At 32.5% G+C, this 25,227-nt stretch overlaps 1 protein-coding gene across 6 annotated transcripts in view; it reads left to right on the top strand.

Annotated features, from left to right (window-relative positions):
- dysc (whirlin protein dyschronic) overlaps window positions 1–25,227 on the top strand; it is a 40,869-nt gene that overhangs the window by 8,263 nt on the left and 7,379 nt on the right. For 4 of the 6 annotated variants that reach the window (XM_074130424.1, XM_074130421.1, XM_074130422.1 and 1 more), the window contains exons 2-12: window positions 5,397–5,535; window positions 8,037–8,232; window positions 9,337–9,461; window positions 12,258–12,443; window positions 14,580–14,705; window positions 14,807–14,979; window positions 16,287–16,452; window positions 16,538–16,633; window positions 18,772–18,840; window positions 19,547–19,653; window positions 24,679–24,742. In XM_074130424.1, the coding sequence (XP_073986525.1) occupies window positions 5,397–5,535; window positions 8,037–8,232; window positions 9,337–9,461; window positions 12,258–12,443; window positions 14,580–14,705; window positions 14,807–14,979; window positions 16,287–16,452; window positions 16,538–16,633; window positions 18,772–18,840; window positions 19,547–19,653; window positions 24,679–24,742 (1,447 nt within the window). The remainder of the gene's footprint in view (window positions 1–5,396; window positions 5,536–8,036; window positions 8,233–9,336; window positions 9,462–12,257; window positions 12,444–14,579; window positions 14,706–14,806; window positions 14,980–16,286; window positions 16,453–16,537; window positions 16,634–18,771; window positions 18,841–19,546; window positions 19,654–24,678; window positions 24,743–25,227) is intronic. The other 2 variants (XM_074130425.1, XM_074130423.1) reach the window with 1 other exon arrangement.

Genomic DNA, 25,227 nt, shown 5'->3' with positions numbered 1-25,227 from the left:
TTGTGTTTAAAGTAACTATCAAAAGCTGAGAAAAATTAAAGAAATTAGATCAGATATAGCCCCCTAACATCTTTAATTAGATCCTTTTTGTAAAGCTAACAACTATTGATCTAAAACAAATTTGACTTTTAAGAATTAACCAACAAAAACTATCGCTATAATTAGGATTCAACAATGACGACTATATTTCTTTATTACTGAAACCAACCACTAACAAACCCATAACATCGGCATACACTAAGTTTTTAAGTCTGAATAACATTTTCGTTAATGTGATTTTTAGATTAGCATTGAAAATAGATAAATCTTCTAAGAGTTCCTCTAAAATTTTGATATTTTATTTTAATATGGTAATTTAGAAAGAAGAAAGTAATTTTCTGCAAGTACTTCCAGCAGACTTTCTTAGGATTGCAACGCGTATGTTTGTCGAGTAATATATTCAAGTAGTACTAACCTACAGGAATGTCAGAAACAAACGTTATTTCTTAAGTTTTATTTATACGAGAAAAAATAAAATCAAACTAATAAAGAAAAGTTAACCCGCTGCTTTTACCAACGTTTGTGTTACCTCTAATACAATTTTTTTATCTTACATTTTGTTTTTTAATGTCGTGAGCATTTCACATTCGAAGTATACGTATAAAAAACATAATTACTTTAGATTAGCCAAACTTAAATGAATTAAGATTTGGTTTATTACTTTTAAGCACGGAGAGGAGGAAGTTATTAAAATGAAATTTCAACTCAGAATAACTATGAAATTGAGAAATATCTGCTATGAATCACTCGCATGACTACAAATTATTGCAACACTAATTGCACATTTTCTTCTACTCATTAAATTTTGCTACAGATTGAACCTTAAGAAGGGATCATCAATTAGAATTATAGTTAAATTACGTATTTGTCTAATATTACTGTACTCATTTACTCAACTGTCTTCCTTTGAAAATGTGCTTCTGTTATTTCTGTAATGTGCAAGATAATATAGAACGTTTTGTTTTGGAATGCTCGTACTACAAAAAATTAAGAGAAAAATGGCAATCTTTGGTTGTTTAAAGGATATTTCGACTTTTACGGTCACTTTACGCTAATCAAAGATTCTGAATCAATAAATGCCTCCAAAAAAGTTTTTTCTTAATTTTTCCAGCATTTTTTTTTGTCAATATTAGCAATTCTTATTCTTGTAAGTAGCAGTTTATAATTTCATTTCACTAGTATTTTTAAGTTAACAAGTTCAAACAGTACTACGAGGGTCGTTTGAAAAGTCCGTGCAAAAATAAAAACTACTTAATTTTTTTGGGTAAACCTTTTTTATTTTTCAACATAGTCTCCTTTTAGGCTTATACACTTCGTCCAACGCTGCTCTAGTTTGTTGATCCCTTCCGAATAAATAGGATTTGTCCAAGTCTGAAAAATAGCCATTCGTTTCTGCAATCACCTCCTCGTTTGAATAAAATCTTTTTCCCGCAACCATTTCTTCATATTGGGCAACAAATAGTAGTCCGAGGGAGCCAAGTCTGGAGAATAGGGGGGATGTGAAACGAGTTAGAACCCTATTTCCATTAATTTTGCGACCACAACTGCTGAGGTGTGAGCTGGTGCGTTGTCGTGATGGAAAAGGACTTTTTTGTGGGCCACTCGTGGTCAAACGGTCCAATAACGATGAATAATATGCACCTGTAATAGTTTTACCCTTTTCCAGATAGTCGATGAGGATTATTCCTTGCGAATCCCAAAAGACAGTCGCCATTATCTTTCCGGCCGAAGGAACGGTCTTCGCCTTTTTTGGCGCAGATTCCCCCTTGGTAACCCATTGTTTAGATTGTTCTTTGGTCTCAGGAGTGTAGTGATGTATCCATGTTTCATCCACAGTGACGAAACGACGCTTAAAGTCCTGCGGATTCTTCTGGAACAGCTGCAAACCGTCCTTGCAACTCTTCACACGATTTCGTTTTTGGTCAAGCGTGAGCAATCGCAGCACCCATCTTAAAAAATATTCATGAAAATATAATACAGTAAAATTATTTAAATGACGTAAGTTGTTAATAAATTTGCAACTCACAGAAGATCTCTGTAAGTATTTATGAAAACATTGTTCAAAGACAAGAACTAAGGTTAATGTAATAAGAAAGCCCTTAATAAGAGAAATCAATTTAAAAGAATGAAGGGAAAAAATTAAATAGAATACATAGTTTTTTTGAGCGTTTCCATCTAACTGAAATGAATAAGCTTTCAAGATAAATTCATTTTTAAGTAAACGGCCATTACTATTGAACTACTAATCCGTCCGTATTGGTTTGGAAGATTAAACGACCTCTCTCTTGCCTACAATGCCTATTATTCCAAGACTTTTTATAATTCTTGCCGATTTATAGAAGACTATGCAGACATTGATTTCTTAACTCAGTCTGTAAGAATAGATAGATAGAAATCTGGGTCATCTGTCAGACAACCAGTTATATAGGAATAGTATGGTTTCCTTAGTGGTCTTTGATTCTAAATAGTTGCGCATACATACATTTCATATAAATGTATAGATTTTCTAGAATCCAAAATTCGATTAATTTTTAAAATAAAAATTATGATATTTGTAAGATAAAGCGGTGATGAATAATATTTAAAGAAAAAAAAAAGGTACTTTTTAGAAACATCAATCATGGGTGTTTCTGTTATGTACTCTCAGATTTTATTTGCAATTGAGTTCTGATTTTCAATTGTATCTGTGGCTGATAAACATTTTAATGCATTTTATTCCTAGTCACTTTTTTAAAAGCAATTTTAACAACAACTTTTTGTTGTTGATTTTCTGATTTGATACTTCTATTATATCTTATAAAAACCCTGTTTCTACTATTCCCCAACTAGATTTATGAAGCATTATTGATATTTAAAATAATGACTGAATACAGTGGAGTGGATTAGCTACCTTTTGGTAGTCTTCGAAATAGACAATAACTTGATAATTTTTGTTGGTGACTTAATCAGTATCATGAAACGAGGGAGTGAATTTCTTGAACAAAACCTCTCCACTTGCATAAAAGATCGACTGGAATCTGGCAGGATAAAAAGCCTGGTTCGTATCAGGATTTAAGATAGAAATAAAGATTTGTGGAATTTATAGTATCTAGAAAGCCAATCTTAACAGATAGATCTAATTTATTAATTCATTTATATAACAAAGGAAATTATATCTATAAATTAAGAAAAAGTATCTCAGTATTTGTTCAAAAGTGATTCTCTTTTTAACAATTAAATTAAATTAAAAATAGACTTAAAAATTATAAAAATGATTAATCCTTTTTTAAGAAAATTATTTAATTTCAAAGTGCTTTTCTAAACATTAAATGAAAAGTAATTAAATGTTAAAAATTAAACTCAAGCAATTGGCCTGTACAAGGCAAGCCAGTTTGCATTGTTCAATGAATGATTTATAATTCTGCCTATTTAAAAATTAGGTCCTTATAATTCTCTCTTGCCCAATACTACTTTGTTTAAAACAGAGTGAATATAATTTCATTAAAGATGGACGTGCCTCAGAGAAAATTACAAACTAAACATATTGTAAACTTAAAACATGTATTTCCATTAAAACTCAGTTTTAAATTAAAGTACACTCAGTATACAGTATTATACTCAGAAATTATAGTCATCCATAAGTTAATTATATTTTCTGCAGTTAGAGTAGTAAGCTTGTTGTTCTGAACGCAATACTTTTTCTTGCTAGCGGGAACATTGAATAAATTTCTTTTTCATTTTACCTCGGTTTATTTTTACCATTAGTAACATCAGGATTCGCCCTTTATTAAAATGGCTTCTTGCTTCGTTATTTCCTTGTTTAAAAGATTGATGGTTCTGGAATAAGCACGCGATAAATTAAGGTTTGGTCATTTATTACAATCTAGATATTTTATTTGATAGTAACCACGTCAAGACTTAATAATTCTTTATTTTTAAACAACATTTAATTAGAATTTTTGTTAATTAAACATTTTAGTAGTAATTAAGCGTTGTAACATAGCCGAAGACTTAAAAAAATTAAGTGTATTTAAACAGGAAACGAAGATGTTAACCCCATTAATCCAATTTCCATAAAGTCTACAAATGTTTTAAAAAAATGTTTGTTTTTTTAATGGATGAATTGAATTGATTTATTTTTGAAAGGACGAAGTCCTTTTAACGTGAACCTTGTTCATTACAAAAAAATTTGTGAAATAATTTAATAATAATCAAATTTCTGGGCTTCTAAATAACATTACAAAATTACTTATTTAATTACGAAATAAAATGAGGAGTAAATTTCCCAGCAGGCTACCTTACAGAAAATATTAATAGTAGTTTTTTGGTTTTAATTGCCATTTTTCTTTCACAGTTCAAGTAGCGAAGATATCTACTAAATTTTCATATTAATTATCAGCCTAGTTATATCTTTAACCAATAACACTTGAATTTACTATTATTTTGAAAAAAAATAAAGTTTAACTAATTAACTATTAGTCACGGCAGGACCAAAAAGCATGGCAAGGAGCTTCATGCCTGTTCGTTTAATAGATTGAGGCATATTGACAAGAATGTAGTGTTTTGTTAAGGTCACTGTAAAAGTTAGCCAGGGACTAAATTAAGTATGTTACCTGACTATGTGTTGTGAACTATCTCTAAATTAATGTGTAACGAGCAACGTAATTGTCTTTTATAAGAGTAGAAAAGAGGGGAGCAAAGATATTTCGACATTATATAGCATAACTTTATTTTAATATTGAGGAGCGTTTATCAATGAAGTAAAACTTCTTTTGTTCCGACGTTTTGAAATTAATTGCCTTCTTCTTCATGATCTTAACCAACATAACCGTTAAATCAGTGCACAAGGACAAATCAGTGAACAATCTTTTTGCTCAGATTATTTTATTGTCTAATTGGCTATAACTATTATCTACATAGTTATAGTTATAATTTCATAATTTATAATTTTTTTAAAATTAGAATTTGCGTTTATGCTCTCTCAGTTTTTTTTTTTTTTAAATAATTTCGAAAACTGCTGTATTTATTATTTTAAATTCAATACACTAAGTATACCTTAGAATCTTTATTTTCTTTGATAATGGCCGCCAAAAACTGATGAAAGGGCCAAAAACTAGATCTCTTTTACTTTTTGTAGTGTGCTGGCCTTCGAAATTTCCAATAAAATTCTCTCTGTAGAAATATTCTACAGGGATTTTAATAATCTTATTAACAAATAGAATCATGAAAGTTCCCCAGCAGATATTTTAATTAATTTTGGAAAATGATTTCCATTTTTTTTTTCTTTATACACTTAAAATGTTTTTAATGCGTTTTTCTCTGCTTATAAATTTTCTTTCTTTCCTTTTAAACAGAATTTAAAATGCATTTGATGTTAGGTCGAGGCAGGTGAATAGGCCTGCTGAAGCAGAAGATGCGGTCGGAAGGAGCAGTTCTCATACGGGTCTGTACTATTCTCCTCCAGGTACTTCTTACACTATCATAGAGCACAAGAAGAGGCCAATTTCACCTGAACAGGTATATGGACTAGATATATAATTAATGAATTTGTCTAAAAAACATTAAAACCTTTTTACAAGGAGTTAGCCTTGTTTGATTAAGAAGAAAATTAAACCAGGCGTTACATTAACCAATAAAAAAATATTAAATAGTAAGAAATAATAAACTAAAAAATAATGAATATTATATATCACATACGTGTCAAAGTAAATGGAAAAATAACTTAATATTGAAATGTAATACGAACGGGATTCTGTTACAAAAGTTCTATGGATCTTAGAATCCATCTACATTTATCTTCCGACGTTTTCAAAAACCATGTAATGATCTTTAAAAGAACATATAAAGGTGTTTTATATGTATAATAGACTCCTTGAAATAGGTCTCTTGTAAGGTTTTATTTAATTTTATCAATTGTGTCTTACTATAAATGAGAATTTTGAGTAATAAAAAATAAATAAATATATTAATAATATCAGCTCTTAAAACCCATGCTTTTTGTGAAATCGAAAGGGAAGATGATTAACATTGCAATGGTTTCAAAAATTTAATAGTGGTGATGCTGAAAAATTCTAGACAATATTGAATTTTCCGGAAAAACCATATTCATCACGTTTCATAAGCGAATTATATCAACCTGTAAAAATGTCCTTGAAGTTAACCTTGCCTTTTTGATAATGGCTGCCACTTTCGCCATCCCTTAAATCAGAGAAGTGAAGAGATGTAAGATGGCATTTTTTTGATTCCGGCTGTGAGCAGGTCATCCTAGTTCAAAATATAGTTTAGGTTCTCTATCGCAAATGTATCCGTTTGCATAAAAATATTAGAAACTAACTCTGATACATTTCAGAGTTTTTATTTTATTTTTATTTATTTTGTTTAACTAGACGAATTTATCATATGGTTAATTTGAGATTAAAAATGCCTGGGTCACATAATGTTGGTGTCACCTTGGTGTGAGCTTATATGTTGAACTTGGCCCATCCTTACTCCCGTCCTCATATTGCCTCCATTGCTGTGAGGACTTTAGATAAATGGGCCTAAAAGATTTCAAGAAGTGGAATCGCTGTGTAGGTTTATTAAGCCATCGCCCAAAGATCATCTTTAACTTCAGAGACCAGTTCATCAGTTTTTTCCACTTATAAAGCTGTCTTACAAACAATTAACTATCAATCACAATCAACATATTTAGAAGTAAGGAAAACAATTAAAAACATGTCAAATAATGCAGGGATTATATGAACGTTCGTTGCAATAAGGAACAAACAATTGGCATCTGTCAAAATTTCTGTTGGCAAGTAATCTAAAATAAATACCAAAAATGAGATATGGTCTGGACTTGATTTATTGGTTTCACAATTGGCATTGTGAAATGTTTCTAAATCCTCATAGAGAATATGATTTCAGTGTGCTTTCTATTTTTGATATTGAAATTATGTTTCCACTAAATTTGAAATGTAGCATTTTAAGTATGGTTGTAAACATGTACTGCCATCTTCGGAGTTCTATTTGAATATATCCTGATAGGGAGAATAAGGATTTCCTCTCCAATAAGGAGAACACCCCAGGCTGAATAATTCTTTTTAGTTTTCACGCAGAAATGTGCTTCATTAAATTTGAATCTTTTTCCAATGGATTTCCAGTTTCGTGTTATATGAATCGAAAACCATTACTAGCTCATATAAAATAGAGAATATGGCTTCCTGACACGAATGAATTTCATTTGTACCGTTACATTAACTATTTCAGTTTGATCAATAGTGGAACCTTGAGCAAATTAAATATAAATAATTCCAAGACAATTTCACTTCTTCAATAAGCAAAGGTTAATAGTCTTTAATGACTTATAGACTTAAATAAAATTATACGAAATTATTCAAGAATAGTGAAGACTGATTTTTTTCCTCCAATGAATTAGTACACAATGTAGATGTTATGTAGCTAATATTACAAAATCCGTTAAACTATCTTTATTAAATTTTCATTGCTGAAATGCTTTCTTATTATAGTTTCCTAAAATAAACTCAACACTAATCTTTTTTCAATTTTTGCATATTGAAAGTTATTTAGTATTCTAGAAATAATTCTGTATTTACAAATAGTATTTTACAAATTCTGCTTTAATAGTGGTGACTGGTGAATATCCAAAAAAATTTCCCATTTTTCCCTAAAAACTTTTTTCAGGTTTCGTCATTAGTTACAGAAACAAGATGCTTCAAACCCCATTGGTTTCATTTTCAATCGTTAGTGACCAAAGATGCTGCTTAAGAGAATACAAAATTCCTTCAGTTACAAATATTAAATTAAACTTTATTTCTTAGCAGTTTGTATTGCCAATCACGATTGTAATAAGATTGTTTCGATTTAATTTACATTCATTAGGGTCCTTGGTGTTATTAACTCACTTTTACTTTGCTTTTGAATTGATACCAAAAGGTGATTTTTTAAAACTAGTAATAGCCTAATTAATTACCTAATCTATAGCATATCAAAGAATCTTAATTTGAATGTTTAAACAGGTGCTAAGGATGCTAGGATCGGGCAGGCCTGTTTCTTCTGCACAGCGTTGTCATCGCGATCCACCACCTCCTCCACCAGCACCGCCGCCTCAAAGCCTGCTTGACCCTCACGTAAGAACCATCAATATGAGTCGCGGCCCTCCTGATTCGGGCCATGGTTTCGGAATTTGTGTCAAAGGTGGCACAAGGGATACAGGTAATTACAGTTTTTAATAGTAATTTAAGGAATGTATATTCTTTGATTCAAAGTTATATATTTATGTATTTTAATATTGTCACGTTATATATTTCACTAAGTTTAATAGGTTTATAAATTGAAGCTGTTATCGATGTAGCCCATTGTCAATGAATGCAGTAAGCTAACAAAAAAAAAATAATAATAAATAATAATAAGAATGTACTTGTGTGTACTTAGTTTATGCTGATGATTTTTTGGCATCACAATTTAGATGCCAACATATTGGATAGATTTTGAGCGGGGAGAAGCTTAGATAAATCCGACAGGCGAATTATTGAGGAGAGATACATGCGCGTGCAGTAGTAAAAACTAGCTGACTGCACTACTAATCAAAGTTAACAGGAATCAGTAAAAAGATACTAAACACCAAAGAATAATATAATTAAGGAAGCGACTGAAGATGAAGATTGAGGCCATAATAACAATTAGTATTTATTTTATTATTTTTATTTATTAATGTTTATTAACAGGAATATTTTTACATAGGTGTATATATACAATAATTTAACATTATTATTGCTTTGGATTTATCCGTCAGCAGAGTTGCAAATGCGAAGTTACATTTTAAGAATCAATATAAATATAATAATAACAATTAGTATTTAGGACCCCATTATTCTACAATAAATTGGGAAAAAACAAAATTTGGTACTGTCAGACCTTAGCAAGCAGCTATAAGATCTGCTTTATAAGACTTTCTAGCTTCTAAATATGAAAACCATATTACTGTTTAGAAAAAATGTTTTAGTTAATTTACTTTTAGTTAAGTAGTTTGATGATTCTATTAATAGAATGCTTTTTTATTTTAATTGTATATTATTTGCTTTTCGATCGCATTTTCAATACTTTTGCAACGCCTTTGTAACCTTTTTCTTTACGAAAATTAAAATACGTTTTTAGCTGAAATTTTTTTTTGTTTATATTATATAATATATTTCCAAGTAAAGCCTACTTATTTTGAACAATTATGGAATGATTTGTTGCAAAATTTTCATTTAATCTACAAAAGTACTCAAAATACTTTCGATTAAAATGTCATGTCTACCTACTTTTTGTTTGAAGGTGTGTATATCTCTAGAGTAGAAGAAGGTAGTGTAGCAGAAAGAGCTGGCCTGAGACCAGGTGACTCCATTCTCCAAGTTAATGGAACTCCATTTACTAGTATCTCCCATGAAGATGCGTTAAAGGTAGTATTTATTTGTCAGCTATTTTTTACTCAGTTCTACATCAACCAAATACATAATTTATTTTCTTTTTAAAATTCTGTAGGAGTCAGTAATTAACTATTGCAATTAGCAACTATTGCATATGTGTAATTCATTAAGATGATTTGCTGTTCAGTTTTGAAATTTATAGGAAAAGATAATAATAAATATGTAAGCTCTTGCTCATTTTCAGGTAGAATGAAAACAAAATTAATAAATATTAATGCAACGCAAATATAATTCTTACCGGATAATGGATGACCTTTTATTCGTTTTAACTGTTAGTCCAGATTTACCTGGCAGTAGATTATGGATCTCTGGATCACCATATCTGCGGACCCTTTAGGCTAATCCTCTTATCGTTTTTTTTCTGAGTGTGAATATATATGTTAAGCTCCTTTTCTAACTAAAGAAGTTCCATGTAAATATAATTTATCTTAAGTAAAAGCTGATAAAAAACGGTTATATTAATATTTGGACCTTCTAAAGTGTTTCTCTGCATTTTTACGACTAAATAGTGGTCATGATTAACTGCAAGTCACTTGAACTGTATCGAAGTAATAGGTTCGCCCAATTGTGAAGGGAGTGTAATGTACGGAAACTATCTGGTTTGTTGGTTTTTGACTCATCCTGGATAACTTTCGGCACAGTCTATTTAGGGATCATTTTAATACTTAGATCGATAAAGCATTGTTATACAGCACTGCTAGATATTTAATGAAGGAAAAAAAACCTTTAAATATGCTTAATTAAAAAAAGGATCAATGACGTATGTCATCATGCAGGCTTTTAGGTGGTAGCAAGAGAATATTTTGAACAGAAATTGAAGTTCTACATTCCAGAATTATGAAAGGGAAATTCATCTACGATTTAGATTTGATTAAATAATAGGTCCTGCGTTGTCTTTATGGTTAATCTCTTTGCTCCAGCAAGTTAAAGCTCGGCCACACTTTTCCCGTCAGCCTAAAGGAAAAATTGAAGCATTCAGTGTAATCATTCTACGATATATATTTTAGATTTACCTCCCTTCGATTACACTTGTAACATCACAGTTAGTGGAAGGAAATTTAATAACTCCATAAAAACCTAATGAAAGTTTTTATTTTTCCAAAAACCAAGAAATGGTATTAGTGGTACGTTTTGAATTTATTTAAAAATGATAATAAAAAAATGTAATGAAAAGTGGAAAATAATGACGAGTGGTTTCTGTGGGGAGGAATTATAGCTGTGTTATCGGCATAAGTTAGGAGGATAAGTTTCAATAAGATTTGATATGTCTGCTGTGTATAATACATATAGGATAGGCCTTAAGATGTTTCCTTGAGGAATGCCCGCTTCAGCTTTATATCTAGATTAGATTAAATTAGGGCGGCCTCAAGGCCTACGCCACCGCGACCCCTATGGATCTATTGTGGCCCCCCGATTTTAGAGCTCACCCTCCAAACCCGTCCGCTTAATCAGACTCTTAATTCTGGAGAGTGGCTCCTGGGTAAAGCTCTCAGGCTTTGGTTTTTCCTCCCCGAGAAGTAACATCCTTAGCCATACAAGCCCCTCACACTGACACAACACGTGCAGTGCCGTTTCCTCTTCTTCCTGACAGAACGTACAAAGGCTATCGTCTGCCAGGCCTATGCGATGCATGTGTTTTATGAGCCTACAGTGGCCAGTTAATAGGCCTACAATAATCCTTATAGCCCCACGGCCTTGACGGATTAATTCTGCGGTCAGCCTCGGCGAATAGCCTCTAATGAACTCCTTCGCCCGTCTCAGCCCAGTAGTGGCAAGCCACCACTCCTGAGCCCCGCACCCATAAGTTATTGGCCGCAGACTTAACACATTTCGAAACCCCAAAGCAGGGCTCCGGGCCAATAAATCTGCCACTTCGTTCCCCTTGTGTCCTGAATGACTAGGTACCCACACCAGAAAGACCTTATTTTGGTCACTAATTTCCTTCAGGGCACCCAGACAGTCCCAAACCAGCCTTGAGTTGACCTGGTAGGAACTAATAGCTCGTAGAGCAGCCTGACTATCCGAGAAAATTACGACCTTAGAATTAATAATTCCTCGCCCTTTAATCTTGGTATTAAATTAGCAGTACCTAATTGTAAGCGGTAATTAGCGCAGAACCTAATTACAGCTAGCTCAGCCTGAAAAACTGTAGCTAGTTTTCCTAGGCTAACCGAAAACCTACATTTCGGCTTCACCCCGTACACTCCCGCTCCCACACCCTCCTCCGTCTTGGAGCCATCCGTGTACCACATCGAATCTCCCGTAACTGGGGGTCCACTTCTCCAAGCCTCCCGGTCCCCAATGCAGACTTTGAAAGGCTTGTCGAAGTTATATTTGGGAGTCATAAAGTCCGAAGGCAGGCCCAGAATTGGGTCGGCCTCCAGCTACTCGTATAACTCTTGATACGCTTTATATCTAGCTGAATACCATGTTCTGAATTGAATTTGAAAATGAGTTTCCAGAGCAATCCTGGATGCCAAACCGGTTCGAAGGCTTGCTTCACATCGAGAAAGACATCAGATTTATGAAGCTACTTTTTTTAAAAAAACATTTTAGACGCGTTAACATCTGAGATCATCTGAGTATGGCAATTATAGTTACATTTCACAGCTTCCCAGCAGTGTTACCTCGTAGCAGACATCACTGTTTATCACCAGGAAGTAAGATGTAAAAAGCTCTTAGACAGGGAAAATCTAGATGCTAAATTATTGTTATTATTTCAGTAATGTATGGATGTGTAAATAAATGTTTTTAATTATTAAATTTCAGGTATTAAAAGCTTGTAGAGAGTTGAGTATAACTGTCCGAAGTAGTGTGCCATTCGTACAGCAACCTCCCCCACTGCCACCCCCTATGCAACCACCTTTACAAACCTACACCTGGGTCGACCGAAAGGGACGTCCAGTATCACCTCCGCCCAGATTCAGGCAGTACCACAGGGACAAATTAAGAAAGGTTTTGTTTTTATGTACATATATTTACGCTCAAAAATTATCAAATCAAAAGTGTAATATCAAATACGATTAGAAAAAAATTCGACTTTTTTTCCTTCATTCTTAAGATTCTGACTTATTATTATTAGTATTTTATTATTATTATTATTATTCAAGACGACATATTCCCACGAGAGTGCATGTTTGCGTAGCTGACGAAACGATTGTCACCAATTGTACGCGGTCAAGTATCTGGGGGTTCGCCTGGATACTAAACTCTCGTTTTGGGAGCAGATTAGGCACTCTTCGGAGAAAGCGGCGAAGGTGACATCGGCTCTGAGTGAACTTACGTCCAATGTTGGGGAATGTGGTGGCTGGAGTTATCCCCATCGATTTGATGGCCCAGGAACGTAAGATGGCTTACGATTTAAGGGAAGTCCTTGGAAGATCGGAGGCGAAAGTGGTTGCCAGGGATCACTCAATTCGGTCCTGACATAAAGGTGTCGGACGGACACCCGAGGCAGGTGGACTGCACGGCCATTGGCAACCCTTCTGAGTGGGCCGGAAGAAAGCATGGCGAAGTCAACTACTACCTCACCCAGTTGAGCTGTAAGAAGCTCCTAGGAAGAAAAAATCTAAGGGTCAGCAGCTGGATTCAAACCCGGGACCTATTATTATTATTATTATTATTATTATTATTATTATTATTATTTCATTTCTGACTCCTTATTAGGGAAATCACTTAGGGGGATGGACTTTGCCACAACCCCTTATCTAAATTACTATCTATCTCTCGGAGTTAAATACTAGATCCAAATAATAACGGGCTGCACGCGGCGATTGGCTATATTGATCTGCTTAATGGGCAGCACCCAGGAACTTTCGGACGATACGGACCGTATCTAGGAGGACTGCCTTCTGCGCCTCTACAACCAGATCAGTGGATAGGCCCAACTCATTGACAGCAGTCACCGTTGTTCTGGGCACGAGGCCACTCGTGGAAAGTATTATAGGCGCAATCGTCGTTTTGTCCAGGTTGTACATTTCTCTTAGTTGGAAACTAAGGTCCTGGTACTTCCGGATCTTTTCGCCCCTGCTTTTCTGCATGTTATCATCATTGGGTATGGCGATATTGACGATATGTGCCACTCTACCCTTCCTATCCATAACTAGTATGTCCGGCTTGTTGTTGGCAACACTCCTATCCGTTACTATCTGAGTGTCCAAATATACTTTTATGTGCGCATTCTGCAGCAGCGTCGGCGGGTTATATTTATAATATGGCACTTCTGTCTTCAGCCGCCCAAACTTTGAGCAAAGTGCTTTATGGATAATTTTAGCCACATTATTGTGCCTGAAAAGGTACTCCTTCGGCGCAAGCACTGAAAATCCTGAAACTATGTGCTGTATGCTTTCCGAAGTGGAGTTGCACATTCTGCATTTATCGTGCACTAGACTTTCCCCTCGAACCCATCTTCGGTACGCCTTCGTAGCTATCACTTGGTCCTGCATCGCCATTACGAACCCTTCCGTCTCAGGGAATAGATGGCCTTTTGTGAGCCATTGGCACGAGGCTAAGCTATCAGTTCCTTCTGCAGTAAGAAGGGCATAATACCTGCCATGTAGCTGCTTTTGGGCCCATTCATTCTTCATATCCCTTTCTAACCGCACAACGTTATTTCCTGGCTCACGCAAATTCAAGGCTGTGAAGCCTTTATCTAGAGCCTTAATCTTTGCAAAGGGACTTCTTGTTGTTGAAAATACTCTTGGAGAGTTTTCTGCTCTTTTGCACAGCTGTTCAACACTGAGTAATCCCCTCCCTCCTTCCTTTCGCGGTAGATAAAGCCTGACAGTGGATGCGTTGGGATGGTGTATCCTAGCGGACGTCATACTAGTTCTGACGTATCTATCGAGTTCCTGAAGTTTCGTAGTTGACCATTTGAAAACCCCAAAAGCGTATGCCAATGATGGGATAACATATGTATTTACGGCTTTTATGGTGTCCTTATTATTATTATTATTATTTTTTTTTTTAATTTGTTTGTAATAAAGAAGAAAACTCCATATTTTTTTTTACAAATAATGTTATTTCTTCTCTTCTGTTTAATTTTTGCAGAAATCTTCGTATTACTACAGCTGAAATAATTTGCATTTTTAGGTCGAATTAATAGTAGATCCTGGCCAAAGTCTTGGGCTTATGATTCGTGGTGGTATTGAATATAACCTGGGTATTTTTGTAACTGGGGTTGATAAAGATTCCGTCGCAGAAAGAGCAGGTTTGCTGGTAATAATATTTCTTATTTTCATTAATAACTTACGTGTCATTACTTTTTTTTTTTTTTTTTTTTTCAAAAGCAAGAGCTTTCTTTTCTATGTTTAACACAGATAGGAGATCAAATTCTTGAAGTGAATGGACAGTCATTTCTAGAAGTCACTCACGATGAAGCAGTTTCCCAACTAAAATGTCATAAAAGAATGGTGATTAAAGTTTGTGATGTGGGCAAAATACCTCATTCGTGTTCAACTTTAGATATGCATTGGCCTGACACACCCCATAGGTATGTATTTCCTATTTATTATTTACAAGTAAATAAAAAGGCTTTAAGGCTAAAGAAAAATGTAGTTGTAATGAGGAATATGCACTTCATTTAAGACAGTGTAGCACTAAGACAAAATAAATCCCATAATTCTCCACCTTCTCTGAAGAAACATGATCTAATTACATTCTAAATTAAATTCTGTCACAAAATGGATGAAAGGTTTACATTAGATTAGATTCTATGTGGGTAGCCAGCAGCCTTCTCCACAGTGACCCAGGGGATCACTGCTTCCGGCTTATCTGTTTGTTTAGACAACAATTTGGACGGAGACTCCTGAGTAAAGTTTGAAGGAACGAATTTTTCTTCACATCAATAACAGGGAGTAGGTTTTCAACAGAATAGTGTCGTTTCTTTTTCTTTCAGATGAACCATTGTTCAATGCTCCTCCAGTAGAGATAGATGACTGGATGCTATATCCAAGCAAGGAATTTAAATATCATGGGTTCTGGCTGTCATCTGCAGGAACAAGTGAGACAGACATTGAACACAAAGTAAGTAATGGGAAGAAGATTATAAATGCAATAAACGCGACCATCTGGAGCAAGGAAATAGGAATGAGAACAAATAAAGAGGATTTACCACTAATTCGTGGAAAGTGTAGCCACATACACTGTAGAAAACTAGACGTTGTCCAGAAGATCTGAAAGTAGCCTGTTGGCCCTGGAAATGGACTTTTGGAGGAGAAGTTGTGGAATATCCAGGCTCCAGCGAATTCCCAACTCCGAAATTAGGAAGAAATCCAAAGTCAGGAAGACTATGCAATAGAGACAAAAAAACTGAAATGGTATGGTCACCTAATGCAGATGGATGAAGATCGCTGGCCCAAGAGAATCCACAGTTTTTCTCGACGGGAAAGCAGAAAACGGGGCAGACCCAGGAAGCGGTGGATGGAGGAAAGAGCGATGGAAGCGAGGGGATTAAGAGAGGAGAACTGGGAGGATAGAGAGTAGTGGCTATTGGGTGCTGTGTAGGTTGTAAAGTACCCCCAAAAATAGTAATAATAATAAAAAAATAAACTATTGTCACAGATATGCATATTTTTACGCAGTCTGTTGTGGGCAGTGGTCGACAAAAGACGATTTCTGTACAAATCTAAATGCATTCGGTTTACGCTATTTTGTGAAACAATTACTAAATTCTAATTTGTTACCACTTATACAAAGAACTTTGAATTTGACCATTTACTGTATACTTATCGTTTTCATGACTATCTGAAAATGAAGTTTCTTATCTTGTGTTACAATCTTCTATTATTGTTAACTTAGATGTTGTGTAGCTGCTCTTCAGATGGTGGATGAGAAGGCAAGAGTGGTCCTCAATAAAAACGAATTCAACACTCTTACTTATTATTTAGACGAATATTCAGCAAAACAAATGACAATCGAGGCATTTGTTGCAGTATTATTAGAATTATTAAATACGTCTGATAAGGTAACAATGTTAATTCGAATGATCTTCCTAGAATATATCTAAAATAAAATAAATAGTTTCAATAAAAGAAAATCTTCTGTTTCAGCATACATTATTTACTGAGTTAAGAGAGCTTATAGCAATGGAAGATAGAGCTCGTTTCGATGAATTAGTTTATAGACGAGAGCCATATTCTAGTAGAGTGAGTAGTGTTATAATATTAGTGTACAGACTATTTTGAAGTATTGTTTGCAAGACAATTGAAAAACCAATGTTCTTCGGTGATTCCCTTAGATAAACCAAAAACTATGGCCCAACTATCGAGAGATAAACGCCCGCGTGAATATGATTTGGGGATCTTGTAATCTGTCCCCGAAATCCTATTTAATCTTTTATTAAATACTTTAGACATGAAGAATGCTCTGGGATATAAGGAAGTCTATTCTTTCATTCAAACTTCTATTTTAACAGGTAATATTGGGGACACAATCCAACTTGAACATAGAATCCTCCCTTCCCAAAATGTTGCCATCAAATTACGGATCCCTGTAAAGTTGTTGGAGGTACCACGGTTCATAAACATTATTAGAAGTTGCGTAGGAGTTCATGGAAAGAATATTGGCATCTCTTTGTAAAGATCCATCCACAGTGCTGTGAAAACATTCCTAATCGAAGAGTGATCCTTTAATTTGAACCTTCTGAATTTGGTTTGTGTGAATAAAAGAAGCCCTTCTTTCATTTACAAGATTTGACACTTCCCTTCCCTCCTAAAAACTTTGTAATTTCAACCACGATTTCCGATTTCAATATAATATTCAATAATTTTTTTTCAAACCCTACAACATCTGGGTATATGTCCAGCACATTAGACGAAATTTTTGTAAAATTGTAACAGCTATAGGTATTTTTTATTTTTCATTTTTGTAATCAATAAATATCTACTTTTTCATTTTTGAAATACTTAAATATTTGCACTGATATTATCCAATGTTACAAATATACCCGACATAAATGAAAACAAGTTTTTCTAATAGGAAAAATGCTCTTTCCAGTGGTGCATCAGTTTTGTTACATCCTCAGGCTATCTGAAATTATTTTTTATATCGTTAGATAGTAAAAGTTGGAAAAACAGAAAATGACTTATATCTTCCAAACTAAGGATTTTTCGACAAATTTTTATTATACATTTTTTTGTTACAACTGAACTGTAAAGTTATTTCTCTTACTTAGGCCATTAGGAATTGAGATACCCTATGTAGCCAAATAAAATTTTTATAAATTAATATCTAAAAAGAGGCATTTCCTTAAAAGTGGACAGGATTTGGAAAGTGCAAGTCTTTTCAAAAATCCCTGGCCAATGCGCCAAATAAGTCAATGCTATTTCATTGTTACAGAATGTTAGATATTAGAATACAATTTCATTTCAATAGAATATAATAACTTGATACTAGGTTTAAATTGATAGATGTTTTCTCTCATTTTTGTTAATTTTATTTCGAAAATATTCTTGTTCTCAAAATGTGATTAGGTCCGCAGTGCTGGATAATAATATTTTATTCGTTGTAGCACCCATTTTTATTGTATCCCTGGCAAGTTTCGGACTTGTCATCTATCAGCACAGATAGATTAATGTTTGATGTACAGAGTTACCTTCTCCTTAGGAATTCAAACCACGTCAAATTCGAAATCACAAAACTGGAGCACTGTCATTACTGACAAAAAAGTTATGTTCTAGTATCATGGCATAATTTCTCATAAACATCAATAATGTAAGTATGTTGAATTAAATATAAATGACTTGAAGTAGTGGTACAAGATTGATAAAATTTGAACCACACAAACGTAAGAAACGGCCGTTCAATGAACTGTTAGAGCATATTTTCTCCAGTTAAATTATAATTCATAACTACGGAGAACTATTCAATGAATAAGTCCCTTCTGAGCAACTACGATTGGAAAAGATCTAAGCCATGAATGTTCAATGCAAAAACAAGTAGATTTCCTACCTAAATATGTATCATCTCAGAGAGTGTAACTTGGAAAACTTTTGAAAATGCTGAACCTATAAAAGTAAATAAGACTAAATAATCTAGTTGAGCAGTTTCGAGTTAAATTACACCTCAGTAATCAACAATAATGATTTATAATGACTAACAAATAAAATTTCTGAGATTCATCCACCTTCACGAGTGTTGTAAATGAGTTGTGACATTAGATAACGTTAAGATTCATAAATTCGTAAAATAGAATTAGTTAACGTATTTTTAAAGTTACATTAAAAATTTAATTCCCGGTACTAATTTTTCTGTCATAATAAACTTCAAATTTTGTTTTGCTTAGAGAGGAGGACCTTGCTGTGATAATTCTCATGACATTATTATGTCTAGTTTACATCATATGTCTACACCTGTGAGTAATTTTTAAGGATTAAAATATATAATTATAATGCACGATTAGTAAAATAGCATGATAATGAGGGGTTTCAATTTAAGCTAAATTGTAGTTTGTAGCATGTGGTCGCTTACGCAAGCATGCGTAAAAGAACGCCAACAATTTTCAATTGCTAGCTCTTGAAGACTTTTTTTCTCTTTTTTTTGAAACATCATTTTAAATGAAAAGCAATAAAGTGAACTCGAGATTTTTAAATTCTTCTTAATTTTATTATAATTGAAGAATCTCTTTTGGAAACATACATAATTTAGCATGAAAGAAATATAACTTACTATTTGCACTTTTCATGTTAATACGTTGATAGTAACAAAAAAAGTAAAAGGTTTAAATTAATATTAATTAGTGCTAATTTAATTTTTTAAAAGAAACTTAGAATTTCTTCTTTTCACATATTACTATAAACTGAGAGTCTTTTCGAATCTATTTTTCACTCTGAGTTTTTAAATAATTAGTACTGTTTAGATGTTAGCACTTTTCTCAACCCTCATTCTTTCTATTGATACTAGTAGTTTTCATAACATCTCTACTGTTCACTTTCTGCTGTTTATCACTTATTCAGTTTTTAGCTAAACAATTATTATTTGTTAATTATTATTTTTAAAAAAATCTCATATATTATAACAGATTGGAAGTATAGGCTATTGTGTGTATGATATGTGTTCAGTTTGAGTGCGATGGGTGGAGGGGTAACACCGAAGATGTGAGAACACCTTCAGAAGACTCCGGATTGGGTTTAGGCCCTTTAGACTCCACTAACAGCCGTTCTATTAGGTAACTCCTAAGTAGTACCTTCAATCCTTAGTTTCTGTTCCTTCATATTTTTTTATTCACAATTTTAATTATTTCACTGTGTTCACCAATTATTGTTTTATTTCAAAATTTTATTTATATATTTTACTTCTTTGTAGTCTAAAAATTTATTATAATTTGTTTAACATTAAAAATACAATGTTGAAAATTAAATTCTATTTAGAAAAAAGAATTTTCTAAACTATATTTATTAAGCATTTTAATAAAAATAATTTTGGGTAACACAAAAAATAATTTGTGGGCATGTCTTAGATTATTAAACTTATATTAGTAATCTTGTAAAACAATTAATTATTTCTAAATAAAAATAAAAAAACAGCATGTTGAAAGGTTTAGAAATTCTTAAACCAAATTGGTGTGGCATTTTCTTTGACGTAGATTATGAATTTTAACTTGAATGTATTTGAGTTCATAGATGTTTGTATAAAAAAAAGAAAATATATTTATCATACTTTTTGAAAGAATTCTTCCTGCCGTTGTGAATAACCAAATGGTTACTTTACATATAGGTCAATTGGCGCTAATCCTGTTTAATCAATTCATATTATTTAAAACTTTATAACATTCATAAACTAAATGAATGTTATGCTTGTTAAAAATTTTATTTTTGTTTTACTGAATAAAATATAATATTTTAATGGCTTATAGTCTTTGAAACAATTTGTAGGAAATTGATTTGCTTTCCTAATATTTTTATCAGAGCACATTTGTGAAGCTTTGGTTACTTTTTGGGAAACACGTCTATAATGACAAAATCTCTTTTTACTGCTTCAAAAGTAAACTTTTACAGTTTTTTTTGTTTTGTTTTAGACTTTAAAAATAACAAGAAGGGGAATTATAAAAGCTAAGATTATTTTATATTGATTTTTTTATTTTTATTTTTTAAACTTTCGTTAACCACAATTAATATTAAAAGCATTTTAGTGTTTTTCTTTTTATAAATATTTCTGCGTGGAAGCTTTATTTGTTCATTATGTCCCGCGAGTACAAAACCTACCAGGTTTTCTTCTTACTACTGTCATTTCTTGTCAAGCTCTGTATTTTTTAACATAAACATGGTATATCGTAATGATCAGGAAGTTCCATAATGTGATGAACCATAATATAATACACGAAGACAATGGCACAAGAACCGCTCGGACCCATATTTTTTAATAGGTAACACCTTGTTTTCCAATTACTAATTTTGGTCCACGCCTCTGAATCTCAGATGCCCGAGCGCCGCAAGATACGTCTATACATTTTTATGTATGTATTAACATACATTAATTTATACAAATCACGAATTTACTAAATCAGCCACAATTGTGGGCAAACTTTGCCCACACTCACTAAGAAGAGACTGATAGTGCACAAACGCGATTATTCCTATTTAAAAATTCTTCTAATTTATCGTAACATGGTTTATAATATAACATATGTTTGGGTCAAAGTTTCGAAAGTAGTTACAAAGCTTGGAAACCTAGTCCCTAGGACTACTTCAGGAGCTTCTTTTTCTTTAAAAAGAAAGCTTCTAATTTAACTAACTAGTCACTAAAAGTTCCACATAAGTTTTTTTTTTAATCAAATGGTAAACTCTGAGCTTTTAATACTGCATTGATTGAATTTTGAAACTTTTTTTTAAGGCAAACGATTTCAAAGCAGAGTTTTTGTTTCTTCAGTACTAGGTTTTGTTGAAAGCACCTTACAATTAAAATAGGTTGTCTTCCATTTTTTGTTTTTGTTTTATTTTATTTTTTGCCAGGTTGTATAATGGTTTTAGGATTATATATTTAATTTTAAAAATATTATTTTAAATTTTATTAATAATTATTATTACAGTAACTATAAGGTTCAAAAGAGAGGACTGTAAGAAAGTCCAACCATGAAACTGACTAAATTAGAGAAATCTTACATCTATTTTATTTTAAAGAGGACATTTTATTCATTCTTAATAACGAGAACTAGCTTTTGTTGGTTAATCTGTTAAATGTAAGAAAATAAAAAAATTCTTTTGTACCAAAATATGCAGCAATCATTATATTTTGATTCTGATAATTTATCTATTAGTCATGAAATGTCTCAGATTCTTTATTTCTAAAAAAATTCAATGTTATTACTTATTTTTTTAAAACTTTTAATCATTACCCTACTAACCTGAAGAAATTTCGTTAAAAAGGAAATAACTGAAAGAAATATTATTTCCTCGATAAATCCCTTCTTTGGAAGCTAATCTACTTAATTCCCTTGTCCCAGGTCGCCCATTTTAATATATAGAGGCATAAAAGAGAAATCGAGTCAACAACTGAATTGTCATACAAGTCGCTTCATAACGACCATAACAAGGCACTGTTAATAAACTGGTGCGAGAAGCCTTCCGCTATTACAGCAACCTTTTTAGTTTATGAGAAACATTAGTGCTAGGTAAAAAGTTATTGTTTTGCCAAGTTAGATTCATTTTATTTAAGTATACTTGGACTTTGGTTACACTAGTTTTTATTCCCGAATATAAAAGATTTAATAATCGATGAGCTTTTGTTAATTGTGACGTTTGTTAGGTATCTGTAGTTTTTCAGACATTATCACATGAAAAAAAAGAGTTAGCTGGTAGGAAATCGTGTGAAAGACAATCTATACGTCCTCTGTGAACCAGGTGAACTCGAATAGAATGATAATTTGACTACTTGCCAAAAACTGATCCTGACCAATATTTCTGCCCTGTAAGCCAGTGCTGATCTAAATGAATAATAAAAGTAATTCATTGTATAATTTTCCAGAGCTTTTATGATTAGTTATAGTACGTTTGATAGTACACTTATGCCATAACAATTGTTATAATACTCCTTACCAGATGATTGCGTGTTTTGGAGTAAATACTTAAACGAGAGAAAATTAAAAATGAAAGTAAAGCCAACAAAATATCTTCTTTTTTTCTTTGTTTTTGGTGAAAATCGTCATAAGGTTTTTATTTTTTTTTATAAAAACATTATTGGTTCTTGAAGCAGGTCACATTACCTAGGCAGTACAGCCAAAAGTCTTATTGTACCGTAGATGAAAGCATTAAAAATATACTTGACTCTTTTTTTTCTCTCATTACTTATTGATAAATGAGTTGCAAACTGGCTTCATAAGCTTCATTAACTCAAATTAAGTTGATTTCAAATAGTTTCCGCTCTCCTATCTAGCGCATCGCAATTTAATGTGCATCTGCATAAATCAAATCGGCTATTTAGAACAAGTAAAATTTGAGAATGTTCTCGTCAACATCTATTGGTTAAACACCAATATTTCTACTTGATTTTATAATTTACTCACACTTCAATTTCCTTTAAACTATCTTACTTTAATAAAACTTAATTTAATCAAAAAACATCTAATCTAATCGACAAATGAAATCCTCAGCAATGGATGCCATTTACTGGTCGAATAAATGTATTACTTGGTAGGTCACCAGTTTGGGCGAAATTTGGTGATTTTTTTTAAAAGAAGGAAGTAGAAATAGTTTTAAGATTGATATCTATCTAGTCATCGTAGCTTTGTAAGAAATTAGAAAGCGACAAATTGGTTAAATCGCGTACCAATTCGACCAAGACAAATTTTCACTTGAATGACAAAGCATATTTTGTGGGCTGGCAGCAAATTAGAGAAGTCCAGAAATACTAAATCGTTGGGCGATCGTTAGCAACTGATGTCAAATAACCTGCCCTGAGCGAGTAGTCGTCTGCTTCTGATTAATTATTGGGCTTGACTAGTATAACGTGCTAACGCAGGTTCAAATCAACACTGTGAAGAATCTATCAACTAGCAATTTTTTTTTTTAACCGATGTTACAAAGTATAGTAAGAACCCTAGTCACCAATAAACCACCATGGTCATATCTCCATTGCGATACTTTAGGCAGCCAAAGTATTCGCAGGAGAAACCTGTCAATTTATAGTGCAGTAAATTTGTTAATTACGTAACTAAAGTAAATTAATTGCCTATTTTCTTAGGAGTGGGTACTAATATCCAACCACCAATTAAGGTTCTATACTAAGTGCTGTATACTTTTGTCTTAAAAAATACCTTTAAAAAAGTGGGAAGATATTGTACCAACCATTGTAGTTTCATTCTAATCTACAAAACAAAGAACACATACGTTACCACAGTCTTCTAAAGCAGCCCCAAACGATGAATCTGGCAATGTAAGAAATAAGAGTTTGGTTATTTTGTTTCCTCTTAATGTAAGTGGCTTAAACATGAACAGTGAATTTTTCAGTTAAAGTATAAATAACGTAAAAAAATGTCTAAGAGTGCTACACTAAATGTCTTTTAGACTAAGTCTAAAATATTATTGCAAAAAATTATTTTTCAGTCTTGATTCTTTTTCAACACCGTTGTGCTTCAATAACGGTGTATTGACCATTGCAGTCGATCGTTAAAAAAAAAAAATTACTAATTTGTCTTTTCAGAATTTTGTAAAAAGTTCATCAAAATTAGTCTTCCAAAATAATTTATTCTATACTGTAGAAACAATAGTGTCATTTAGTTCAAAAATGTGACACTTTTAATAATATTTACTTCAATTGAATTACTTGAATTCACTTTCCCTCCACGGTCGACAGAATGATTGCACAAAAACACATTTCACATTGCAACTATTGGCTTTGGCAAAAAGCTTTTAACAGAAAAGAAAAAGAAAATCTTTAGGGAAAAGTAATTTGAAAGATTAAAACTGTAAGAACTACAATCGTTTTCTATATGTAATCATCCTACTGTGGTAGCCTATCACTTATTTTGCATTTTCCACAAAATATCTGTCTTTTTTTTTTTCCTTTAATTAATTTATTTATTTTACTTATAATATGCATATTACAATGTGTTTTAGTATTTCTGTCTCAAAAATACCATCAATTCCCCGTTATTGTAATTAACTTGCATGGACACTAATGATTCCAAAAAAGTTATTAATTAAATTAATTATTATTATTGACATATTAGGGTGTTTTATTTGTTGTCTCTTGGCAGGAACAATGAGCGTGTGTCGCCCAGTTTCAAAACATCTACACAACACATCAACAACAAAGCACAGGTAAACCAGTCCGTAGTAAATGGTTTTTTTTCTTGTAAATTTTGTTATTTTTCACTAAAGGATCCTATTATTCTCATCCTGTCTTTAAATGTTGTATTTGATCTGTAATGATGTTTTAAAAATCAATAAAAACCCTCTAGAAACATTTTAACTTTTCTATTAAACCAAAACAAAATATTGCAATCACAATAATTTTACATTTAACAGGTGTAAAAATGTAAGTAATTTACTTTTACTTTATTATATATGTATAAAAATGGTGTTTCGGGAGGAATTTTTTTGTTTCAGTTATCTTTTATCCCAGTTAAAAACAATGTTTTTAAGCTTTTATAATGTGCCCTATCTCAGCTGCTACTATTTTCTTACGTCTACTTTATGTATGGATAATTGGAGATAGTTTGACAAAAATTCTTGGGTGATAAAGTTTCTCGTTTTAGTCCATGTTCTTCTGACTGTTCCAAATAATTTTGGAATTCTTCCAACAA

This window comes from Rhodnius prolixus, unplaced genomic scaffold, assembly GCF_049639745.1.
Source record: "Rhodnius prolixus isolate KJV_2025 unplaced genomic scaffold, Rpr scaffold_4, whole genome shotgun sequence".
Classification (NCBI taxonomy): Eukaryota; Metazoa; Arthropoda; class Insecta; order Hemiptera; family Reduviidae; genus Rhodnius; species Rhodnius prolixus.
Note: the sequence above shows the minus strand (reverse complement) of the source record. Positions and strands in the feature narration are given on the sequence as shown.